Raw genomic sequence first — 12,363 nt, 5'->3', positions numbered from 1 at the left:
AAAGATCACTGTAATGAGTGTGATTGACTGTGTTACATAATATTCTTACCACTGGCTTATAATGAATAAAAATTGTGCTCACATTAGGTTCAATGCCCCACAAGATAATTCTGTAACATAAATGGGAATTAAAATATGAAAAATATGCCAACACTCTTGTCTTTGAGTCAACATGAGGAGAGACGCTTTTAAGGTAAAAGCATGCTGATCTGAGCTTATTGATTATTTTGGCTAACTCTTGGCTCTACTTGTTATCTAATTAGATTCTACAAGATTTTACAGACAGTATTTATTTTAGCTTGTGATCATAAAACAGTGATTTTTGCTTCTTTGAAACTGAATAATATAAGCCATTCTGATATTAAGACTTAAACTGTTAACTGTGAACCACTCATTCGCCTTGTCAGCTGCCACCTGAACAGTTCTTGGTATGGCCAAGTTTGATTCTTGATTAACATGCTTTTGTATTTAGCAAACAAAATAATTTTCAATCATGCTGGAAAGTCACTGAAAAATAATGTATGTAAATTAAGAACAAGTATGAGCCCTGGTACAATCTTTCCGGAATCACACGTGTCATATGCACCCAATCTGAGGTTAGTTCAAACCCTATGACAATCTATCAATGAGAATCTATACTTTCTGTAATGAAGATAAGACTACATCTGTGCAAGGTAAATACCACAATATTTTAGTACAACAACTAGAATTTTGTGATCCACACAAAAAAGGCTTTGATAATGTCACAGGATATACCAGTAGACATCTTGCATTGCTTTCTCTTTTGAGAATCCTTTGCAAAAGTCAGAATGAGAGACAGTTAACTACTTCTTCTCCTGTAAATGAGTCAGCATTCTGTCATAGTTACAGCACATTAATTGTCAGTTGTTATTTATGATGCTGATCATATTTGTTGGTGGCAGTTATGGGACCAGACTTCAGGAATTCCATAAAGAATTTGACAACAACTGTCTCCCTGATTACAATGTCGATGAGTCACCACTGATGAGATGTTTCACTATTTCAGAGAACTTTGTGGATTTTCTTGCAAATAAAACTAAACAACTCAAATCATGTTTCTTTGGTTTCAGAGTCAATTTTGTATGGCCTGAACTGTCTGTAAAAGGAACAAAGCCATGGTTTTCTTATCAATAAATTACAGCAAACATTAAGCAGACCAAAAGACTGAGACATGAATGTGAATTTAAACTATAGTTATACTAAAAGAGGACAGCAGAATAGATCTACTCAATCCATGCCATTCCATAATAATGTAGCTAAGGCAACTTGTTCTATCCTGGATGTATCTAGATATTGTTAGGGCAAGTTCAAACAAAACTTACAAATACAGCAGTCCTGACAATAATGACAGAAGCTGACATTTATTTACAAAGATTGTGCTCTTGGTATGTTTGAAGAACATTTTAAATAATACAGTATGTTTTACTCCAAACAGTTCCAAAGGTATACACCCACCCAGAATGAATTTTTCACTCTGTAGCAGAGTGTGTCCTGATACGAAACTACATTGCAGATTAAAACAATGTATAAGACTGAGACTCAGACTTGGGTCCTATGCATTTCATGGACAACTGCTCTATCAACTTAACTACCCATGCATGACATGGACATGCCCTCACATCTTTATTTCTGCCTGTACAACTCCTACCTTCACAGTAGTTCTTTGAAACATATGAGGCTAGCATTCCTGGAAAAAAGGATATTGCAGAGGTATGACCTAGCCACATCCTGGAGGATGTTTGTAGAATGAATTTTGCACTCTACAGTAGAGTGTGTGCTGATAAGAAACTTCATCATAGGTTAGAACTGTGTGCTGGACTGAGACTCGAACACAGGACCTTGACCTTTCTTGTGCAAGGTCTCATCAACTGAAGTTTGGAAGGCGTGAGATGAGATACAGGTGGAAGTAAAGATGTGAGGGCAGGTTGTCAGTTGTGCTCGTGTAGCTCAGTTGGTGAGCACTTTCACGGAAGAAGCAAAGCTCTGAAGTTCGAGTCACAGTTGAACACACAGTTTTAATCTGCCAGGGAGTTTCATATACACCCATTACTGGTCAGGTATTGTTGTGAAGAAATTCAGGGTTCAGAACCAAAAAAACCTGGAGTTTGCTATAGATGTGGAAGGCACAAAAATAACAGAAAGAATAGTGTGTGTGTAGTGCAATACGGACACAAAAAGTATTCAATGGGAAAGTGAGCAGGGGATGAAATTTGACCTACATTATTGATACAGATTATGTTTCTGTTCATTAAAATACACCTGAATGATTATATAAAGAACTTTTCTAAGATAAAAAGAAGTATGAACATGACAAATGCATGATGTTTCTCGTTTGATGCAAGACCTGTGTCAGGCATTGCAGGGGAACCGATACCAGGGAGGCAGTCTCCAGTCACTGCATAAATTGTATCCCTTTCCTTGGATTCAGGCAAGATTTGTATTGGTTTTTTCTGAACTAGATGAGTAGGGCAATCTGGGAAATAATTCTGAAAAATCTGTAGTACCGCTTGGCACTTCACATTGGTGTGTTAGCAGTATCTGCTTACAGAGCTCTGCAGGAACACAGACTGAAACCTTATGAAGTAATAGTAACAAATCAGCTGACCAATTCAGATATTCTATGAGCTGTTGAACTGTTACGTCTGTTTGTGTGCCATTCACCACTCGGCAGTGGGAGAGTGTTTGCCTTTACCCATTTTTGATTATTGTTTCTTTTTTGAAATTTTTGTATTTGTAGATTTAATATAAGAGATAGATATCTTTCACATGAATATAGTTTGTGTTCTCTTAGCATATTAAATTTATCTGATCTATGCTTAACAAACTTCGCAGGAAATGCTGAAACAAATACAAATTTTTGTATATCACAAACCACAGTTACCCTGCATTTCCTTTCTGAGGTGGGTCAAGATGTTTACTGTTACCCTCCAAATATTAATGACATAAAGATCATCACAACAAAATTACAGAATTTTGATCTTATACTAGGGACTGTACGGACAATTATATCTGTACATTTACCCATGAGAATAGCCAGTTTATGACATTATATAAATTTTGAATTATGCAATGAATATAAATATTAAATAAAACAAAATTCAGTTTATGTAATTTTCTTTCTTCACTAATTTATTTGGAACTTTTTGAAGAAAGAAATTTGGTATAAATATTGAAAATATTCTAACAGGTAGTTGACTGCAGCAGAAAATGTGTATTTACCTCTTATGGCTGTCACTATCGACAATGATTCTTTTCCATCACATCTCTTCCTGTGGAAACTCATACCAAGGTTCCACGGGCCTGTCTGTTTCTTATCTTCATCAGTTTCCTCATCATTGCCTAAGTCCATTACCACCTAAATGTGGAAAAAATTGGCTTCAGTCATATTTTTTTTCTCCTGTTAATTTTTTATTATTATATTCTTTGACTGTGTCACTCTCATTTACATTCCTCCACCTCAAATATTTTTTGTATCATGGCAAAACTTTTCTTGCAATATGAACTCTTCTGCTGTGTCCATAGAACTGATCACTTTATTACATGAATTCCTAAGATAAACACAGCCCTTCAGACCGGTCAAGGGAGGCAGTGAGTATTGGTGCATCAAGAGGGCAAGGTAAATATATTTTTGGTGTAGTTCTTAGAAGGCACTGATACAATAGAATTTTATTTTTGCTATGCTGGCATATATTGTACAGTGATACAGGACAAGTGGGAACTTGACCTCCAATATCTTTAAAGCTTCTGATCATGATGTTTGTGTTTCGTTTAAATTATTAAATTGAAATATTGTTCAAACATAGTATTTTTTGTTCTTCATGGCTTAAATAAATATAATTCATTCAAATTAAATGGTGGTTTGTAAGATACATTCTGATTTTCAACAGTTAAGAAATGGATGGCTGAATTCAAATGTAGCCATTCTTTCTTTTAAAATGATGCATGAAGGACATCCAATGCATATGAACACTGCCACTCAGATAAAAACTCTGAGAACATACACAGTATGGTATGCAGTATTCAGTGGCTAAAGATGTGTGAAATAGATGATGTCATAGGCTTATCAGTGAAAGAGAGAGAAATACATAAACCATAAGGAATCATTGATAAAGCTCTACATAATGTGAACATCATGTATGCAATATTCTGACTGAAATGAATGTCTGGGCCATTTTAAAAAGAATTTAACTAATTTTCTCTGATGATTTGTTACTATGGATGAAACATGGGTTAAGAATATCACGGCATAAATTTAACAGCAATAACAGCAATTGAAGAAGTAAGAGGAAATTGAAGAAGTAAGAGGAAATGTGTGTACCAAAAAGGTGAGTTTGAATTCCTTTACTGAAAAGGATATAGGCCATTTTTCTGAGACACAATACAAATTTTCTTTATTTTTGCCTTGCAAATGGTAAAGCATTAAGTGTTGGGTAGTCCTACTATTCAAATCATCAAGAGCAAACCGAGAAAAACTGCATGAGAAGATGCCTGAATATCAAAAGAAAAACAGTCACCTTTTGCCAGGAAAATGCACCTAATACAAAAATATTTGAAATTGGGGAGTGTAAATCTGAAATACGTCAATAGAAAAAAACTGCAGCGCCACAAAAGAGTTGTGCAACATAATTGAAAGTTTGTAGGAATGTTTCTACACTTGAAGATGATGTTTACTCCAATTTCACACCAATCACATTAGAATGGTGCTTTTAGTCTCACTATGAGGATGCAAACCATATGTTAAATACACACTGTAATAGTCATGAGTATTAGTTAGCTTTAGGACTGGCTGTGATGAAAAATTGAAATGATCGTATGGCATTTATTGGCCGGGATATCCCCTTTGGGGTTTGGCTGCCGTATTGCAAGTCTTTTTAGTTGGCTCCACATCGGTGACTTGCATGTCAATGATAATGAAATGATGATGAAGGACACACAACACTAAGTCCCCTGCCAGGAATCGAACCTGGGCCCCCTTGCATGGTAGGTGGTAATGCTACCGCTGCGCTACAGAGGTGGACAGATGTAATGAATTGATGTTACTTGAGAATGCCTTTAAGGTGACAAAGAAACCATTATTAACACCTCACTGAGTTTGAAAGAGGTCATGTAATAGGGTTACAAGAAGCTGTTTTTTCTTCTTCTATGATATTTCAGAAGGTCCTGGCAAGAATGTAGCCACTGTACATGACTGCTGGCAGTGGCAGTCATGAGAACGTATGGTTGCAAGAAGATGGGGCTCCAGATGGCCACATAGGACTACCGAGAGGGAAGACCATTGTTATTGGTATATGTCTCTGGTGCACTGTACTGCATCTGCAGCAGCAATATGAGCTGTAGTTGGCACCACACTGACACAACAAATTTTACAAATTGGTTATGTCAAGGACAGCTCTGAGCTAGATGCCCTGTAGTGTGCACTCCACTGACACCAAATCACTGCCATTTGCTACTTCAGTGCTGTATATGGGAGTTTATTGGAGGGCAGGGTGGATGTCTGTTGTGTTTTATGATGACAGATGGTTCTGCCTCAGTGCCAGTGATGAGTGAGTGTTGGTTAGATGGGGCCAGTTGAGGGCCTTCAACCAACCTGTCTCATGTTAGACACACTGGACCTACACCTGAAGTTATGGTCTGGGGTGCGATTTTGTATTACTTCAGGCCCACTCTGATGCTTATCCCATGCCCCCTGACAGCAAATTTGTACATCAGTCTGGTGATCATCAGTCTGGTGATCATCAGTCTGGTGATCTGACTTGTGCTGCCATTCACGAACAGTATTCGAGGGGATGTTTTCCAACTGGATAACGCTTTCCCATATACTACTGTTGTAACCAAACATGCTCTACAGAGTGTTGACATATTGCCTTGGCCTTCTCAGACACCAGACCTTTCTCCAGTTGAGCATATACGGGACATCCAGCTTCATCCACAACCAGCATTAGCCATCCTTGTATTAGCCAATTGAGTGTAATGGCTATGGAACTCCATCCCACAAACTGACATCCAACATCTGTAAAACACAATTTATGCATATTTGCATGCTTACATTCAGCATTCTCATGATTATATTAGTTATCAATCTACCAGCATTTCAAGTCTGCAATTGCTTTTATCATGCTTACATTAACCTGCGATCTTGCAATGTTAATCACTTAAATATGTTACCTAGTGAAATGTATTCCCAAAATTTCATCCACTTTATGTTCATGCACATCCTGAAGTATGGCGAATTATATGCAAAATAGGTCTGATATAATGTTTTCTAAACTTGAGTATTCTATATCATGCACCTTTCAGCTTAAAAAATAAGCTGTGGTAGAGGTGCATATATTGGTTATTATTGTAATGCTCACTTTGTGTCAGCTGACATTTATTAAACATAAACATAGCTTTCTGTAACAACATATTAAATTATCCATTAGCCCACAAGACTAAACAATAATAGTTCCATAAAAACATGGGAGAACTGCTGTAGGTCAGTAACATCTTGCCATGATATTTCGGCACAAAGTCTTTTGGCCATCTTCAGGTGAGTACAGCTGGAGAAGTACTGGCAAATACGCACTGAGCTCTGCTATTTAAAGCCAAAGGGGGCTGCATTGCGCATGCGCTGTGCATGTACTGTTTAGCATGTGTGTTCACAACTCCATGCTCTGCGTCTGGCACCCTCCGCGGTGAAAACTTGGCATTTCGATATCAGATCGATCTTCATCTTTAAACCAATAACTACGTTGACTTCGAAGTTTCTCTACAATGGGATTCCAAGCGGAATTTAACTGGTAACCGCTATCTCAATTGATAAGAGTCTCACTGTCTGACAATTTTATTTCTATGGATTCATTTGTAATTGAACTGCAATGCAGCTCCCTTTGGCTTTAAATAGCAGAGCTCAGCGCATATTTGCCAGTACTTCTCCAGCTGTACTCACCTGAAGATGGCCAAAAGACTTTGTGCCGAGATATTGTGGCAAGATGTTACTGACTTATGGCAGTTCTCCCGGGTTTTTTTGGAACAATCAGTATGCTGGAAAAATTTCAAACATCACATCAAGGAACTCTACGGGGAGGAAGTGATGGAATATATTCGAAGATTCAACTAATTGTGTGAGAGAAGAGTGAGGCTGCTGAGCTCATTGACATTTTTAGTAAGTTGTGGAGACAAAGGCATTATTCCTACTTTTGCCAGAATTGTGCATTTTTTAAATACTGCTGCCGCTAACAACATCAAACATAAAGCAAGCATGGCACTGGTCAGAGAATGGATTCGTTTCAGTCGGCGTGAATTAGATGCCGTGTCAAAGGATATGTTCTAGATACATCTGGAATTGGGAGCAAGATTATCTTCTCTGTCATGGGATTGGGTCGACAGTGTGACATGGGCTAAAGCAAATTGGAGCCATGACAAGGCTGTGACAAGGCAAACAGCCAAGATTAATAGACTTTCTACACAGATGCAACAGGAAGCTCTTCGACAATCTGTTGTTAATTTGACAGAGAAAGATTTTGATGATGCGACTATGTCTGTGTTAGAAAAAGGTCTGAATTTTGCCCCCACACCTGTTTCACTGCCATTTGTAGACTTCGTCAGTGCCAATGAAGAAGCTGCACGCTGTCTTGATACAGATAAAGTGGAGGAAGTCTGACATGAGCCTTGTCATGTGCTGACTAGAGGTGCACCTATGAAGAGTAATATCTCACCTATGGAAAGGAGAGCTCTCCGTAATTTAAGAGCAGATGTGGATACAGTTGTCTTAAAATCGGACAAGGGAAATTCTACGGTTCTTATGACAAAGGATGATTATGTCAATAAGATCAATGTTGTATCAAGTGATTCCACCTATCACAAAACTGATAAGGACCCCACAAGCCGAGTTATGTGAAAAACAGCAGAACTCTAGTCAAACAGTTCTCTATCGAAGGTCATCAAGAGATTGAAACCAAATAGTGCGGTTCCTCCCAGGCTATATGGACTGCCTAAGATCCATAAGGAAAAAGTACCATTACGTCCAATCGTGAGCAACATTGGGGCAGCCACCTATGACCTAGCTAAATTTCTGGCATCACTGCTTAAACCAGTTATAGGCAAATGCCCTCATCACATAAAAAACTCTAGTGATTTTATCAGCTGTATTCAGTCTTTACAGCTGCAAAGTAACAACTTGCTGGTCAGCCTGGACATGGTTTCTCTCTTTACCAAGGTGCCTCTTGTAGATTCATTACACCTGATCGGTAATATGTTGATGCAGATATTACAACGTTGTTTGAGCATACTCTCTCTTCTACATATTTTACATTCAACAATGAATTTTATGAACAATCTGACTGTGTCGCCATCAGGAGTCCTTTCTCTCCCCTGGTGGCAAATCTTTTTATGGAAGATTTTGAAGAGAGAGCTCTCACCTCTGCCACTTTTAAACTGACAGTGTTTTGGCATTACGTGGATGACACCTTTATAGTATGGCCTCATTGCGTGGACCATCTCTGGGAATTTTTACATCATATGAATTCCATACATGAAAATGTTAAGTTCACTATGGAAACTGAAAAAGATGGTTGTTTGCCATTTTTAGATGTTCTGGTACGGCGCAAGAATAATGGCACATTTGGTCATTCGGTGTATAGGAAAACGACCCATACAGATTTGTATCTGCAAGCTACCAGTTGCCACCATCCGGCACACACAATGGGTGTCCTTAAAACTTTAATCCACCATGCCCATACTATTTCTGACATCGACAGTCTTCAAGCAGAACTCAAACACCTGCAAAAGGTATTCCTGATGAATGGCTTTTCAACTAAGCAAATGAACAGAGCTATGTAGTCCTACAAACGATGCAACAAGGAAGAAGAAGAGGTCTTCAGGTCAACGGCTTATCTACCTTTTATTGGGAACATCTCGTCACAGATAGGTAGAATATTGAGGAAGCATGAAGTTAGAGTCATCTTTCGCCCTCCTCCTAAAATATCATCACTGGTGGGATTCGTTAAGGATGACCTGGGCCTATGTAAATCAGTGTCTACAAGATTCCGTGTGATTGCGGCAAGTCATATATAGGGCAGACAACAAGAACGGTGCAGGAACGTATTGTGGAACACCAGCGGCGTACTCACCTTCTCCAACCCACCAAGTCCGCAATCGCTGAACATTGCATTTCTGCTGGCCATTCTATGAATTACAATGATACAAAAATTGTGGCTCAAACATCAAATTTCTGAAGTTCAATTATAAATGAATCCATAGAAATAAAATTGTCAGACAGTGAGAGTCTTATCAATTGAGATAGCAGTTACCAGTTAAATTCCGTTTGGAATCCTGTTGTAGAGAAACTTCGAACTCAACATAGTTATCAGTTTAAAGATGAAGATTGATCTGATATCAAAATGCCAAGTTTTCACAGCGGAGGGTGCAGTGCATGTGCAATGCAGCCCCCTTTGGCTTTAAATAGCAGAGCTCTGCACATATTCGCCAGTACTTCTCCAGCTGTACTCACCTGAAGATAACCAATAGACTTTGTGCCAAAATATCATGGCAATATGTTACTGACTTATGGCAGTTCTCCCATGTTTTTATGGAACAATCAGTATGCTGGGAAAATTTTAAACAATAATAGTTCCCAACTGGAATTAATGTAAGTTCAAGCATGAATAACTTCATTAGGCATGTATATTGCAGTTATAGTATTAAACACAGTTCAAATAAGTCATATGGTGGTAAAACCACAGTAATCAAATAGAAGCACTATATGGACATGTTCAACCATCTTGTGGAGTGCATTTGACAGGCCCATCACTCTAACTATACAGTAAATCAGAAATCACGACAGCCACTATCAAAACTGTCCAGTGTAGTCCAGATAAACAGCAGTGGTAGTAATAGGTCACTTCATAGAGGCAGAGTTGCATAATAGCAGCTGGCCAGCTACTGAGCATCCTTATATTGGCTCACTGTTGAATACTGCATGACTGGTCTGTAATGTTGGTGGCTTCACCAATGGATGTACCCTCGCTGAGTACTGACAATGTTACACATACCAATATGTTCATATCCCCCATATGCATGTCTAGTGGATTACTAAAGTTATCTTTTTTATTCCTTGCTCAGTTTTGACGTATGTGTTGTGACACACTGAAGATGTTGTGTATGTTCACTTCTTCTATGAGCGAATATGATTTTATACAGTTCAGTTTCCAACTTAGTATATTAGAATTTTGTTAAATGGAATGAAAAAGTGTTTACTGCCCACACTGTAGAAATATTATACTAGGAAGTTGTGAGTGAGATGCAAATACTGGAAAGGCAAAGATAGCCACTCACCACACCATTGAGGTATTGAGAGATTAACAGGCACATAAATGTTTATAAACTTTGCTGGGCTTTTGGACAGTTTCTTAAGAGATAACTGATACATTACATAACATGCACACACACACACACACACACACACACACACACACACACACATACAGTATTTTTTGCAGCTCTGGGACAATGTGATACCTGAAAGGTATGTAGTAGTGTGTGTGTGTGTGTGTGTGTGTGTGTTTTATGTAATGTATTAGTTATCTTCCAGGAAATTGCCCAAAGGCTCAGCAAAGTTTATAAACTTATTTATGTGCCTGTGAAGCAATCAAGACTTCAACTGTACTGTATTTCACACACAGGCTTTTGTTATTTGCTGTTAACAACATTGAGGAACAGTAGACAGCCAATTGTGTACTAGAATGCCCTGGTATATGAAAACACTTCCATAAAATTCATATTATTGTAACTAACTGCTGTTGCAAAGAACTTCCTTCACTGCCTATTTTCTATATTTCCCAAAAACCAACAATAAGAAATGAAACTATGCAATATATGCACATTCATTCCATGTTAATTCCACTTTTTTTTACCCACCTTTGTAATCATTCCAAGATTTCAGTATATATACTCAAAATGTGCTTATTAAGACACAGCCATGTACTCCTATAAACCCAGTAGGCCTACTTATTGACGTTCCTGCTGGTAGGAACCGATTATGAGAAACAGGAGCACCAATTTTCTGAAATGCTGTTGTAAATGGTAAGTCTAATTTAGATGAACTAACTAAGCAATCACTGGGAAAATTTTAAACAAGTTCAGAAAGTGACACAGAAAACTAAAGCTTCGATTTACTAAAGATTTATGAAACAGGTTTAAAGTATTCAGAATTTTAATAAACACAATTCCTTTCTTCAAAGATATGAAGTAAGAACTTTAGAAAAAAGGCCAGTACATAAGACACTATGCTACTGAATCTTCAGACGAAAGAGGTGCACAATGTACTAAAAGCAACAGAAAACTAACACAGCTGCCATTTATTTCACCTTTTTATAGACAAACTTGTGATTTTCATATCACCTACTTTTTCTCAATATCATTTTGAAAATGGTGACCAAGATACATTTATCAAAATTTGGCATGAAAATTTTATGCATGTTCTCTGGTGAGATATGTAAATTGTTGATTACTTACTTCGGAGTACCAGTGTCCAGTAATATTGCGTCGAGTGGAAATTGAAAATGATGTTGAACTTTCTTGACATGCATTAGCCTTAAATGGATGGACATTTAGCAATATGTAGGAGATCACAAGTACCACATAATTACAGTTCACCATCGTAGTTGTGCTGTATGCTGTACCTAACAAAGATGCTGAAAGTATAAAGAGGATGTGATATGAAACTTTAACAAAAGCACAAAGAATAAGAACAAGTATTGTATATACTGTCTGACAAAAAAGTTAAATACTCATTAGGACAGAAAGGAAAACAAACTAAACTTGAGAGAGTATGTGATGATAGATAGGTGATTTCAAGATCAAGTCAAAATGTGAAGAACATGCCAGTATGAGGCCACTTATCAGTATGACATTTCATCCTCTCTGTCCTGGATGCATGCATTGATTTGGTTGGTAATGGTGTCACAAAGCTGTTTCATCTCCTGGACATGTCCAAAAGAACAGATACCATCTTCATGTAGATAAGCCTTACCGGCCAATGATCTTCTTCAGTCCAGATGCACTCACGCACTCACATTGCCTGAACTCTTACGGTAATCGGTAGATTGACTGCAGCGAGTAATGAGTATAGCGGGCAGGGGCACTACAAATGTAGTGTGTGGACAGTAAGTTGAATATTTTGGTCTCACAGGGAGCGTGCCAAAGATAAGTCCCTGCAACACTATCCTCTGTGTTCCCAGTGGCTCAGACGGATAGAGCAACTGCCATGTAAGTAGGTGATCCCGGGTTCGAGTCCCATCGGGGCACACATTTTCAACTGTCCCTGTTGATATTTATCAATGCCTGTAAGCAGCTAAAGGTCTG

General features: G+C 38.1%; 2 protein-coding genes across 2 annotated transcripts in view; one reads left to right on the top strand and one right to left on the bottom strand.

Moving 5' to 3' along the window:
* LOC126162095 (kinesin-like protein KIF19) overlaps nt 1-12,363 on the top strand; it is a 585,325-nt gene that overhangs the window by 341,236 nt on the left and 231,726 nt on the right. The window lies entirely within an intron of this gene.
* Nucleotides 1-12,363, bottom strand: part of LOC126162097 (hemolymph lipopolysaccharide-binding protein-like) — a 46,440-nt gene that overhangs the window by 28,292 nt on the left and 5,785 nt on the right. Inside the window, exons 2-3 of the mRNA XM_049918373.1 lie at nt 11,515-11,693; nt 3,241-3,376 (exon numbers count right to left, since the gene is read on the bottom strand). Of these exons, the coding sequence (XP_049774330.1) occupies nt 3,241-3,376; nt 11,515-11,658 (280 nt within the window). The 5' untranslated portion in view covers nt 11,659-11,693. The remainder of the gene's footprint in view (nt 1-3,240; nt 3,377-11,514; nt 11,694-12,363) is intronic.

The sequence above is a fragment of the Schistocerca cancellata genome, chromosome 2 (genome assembly GCF_023864275.1).
Source record: "Schistocerca cancellata isolate TAMUIC-IGC-003103 chromosome 2, iqSchCanc2.1, whole genome shotgun sequence".
In the NCBI taxonomy this organism is placed as follows: domain Eukaryota; kingdom Metazoa; phylum Arthropoda; class Insecta; order Orthoptera; family Acrididae; genus Schistocerca; species Schistocerca cancellata.
This window is presented reverse-complemented; position numbering and strand designations above follow the sequence as displayed.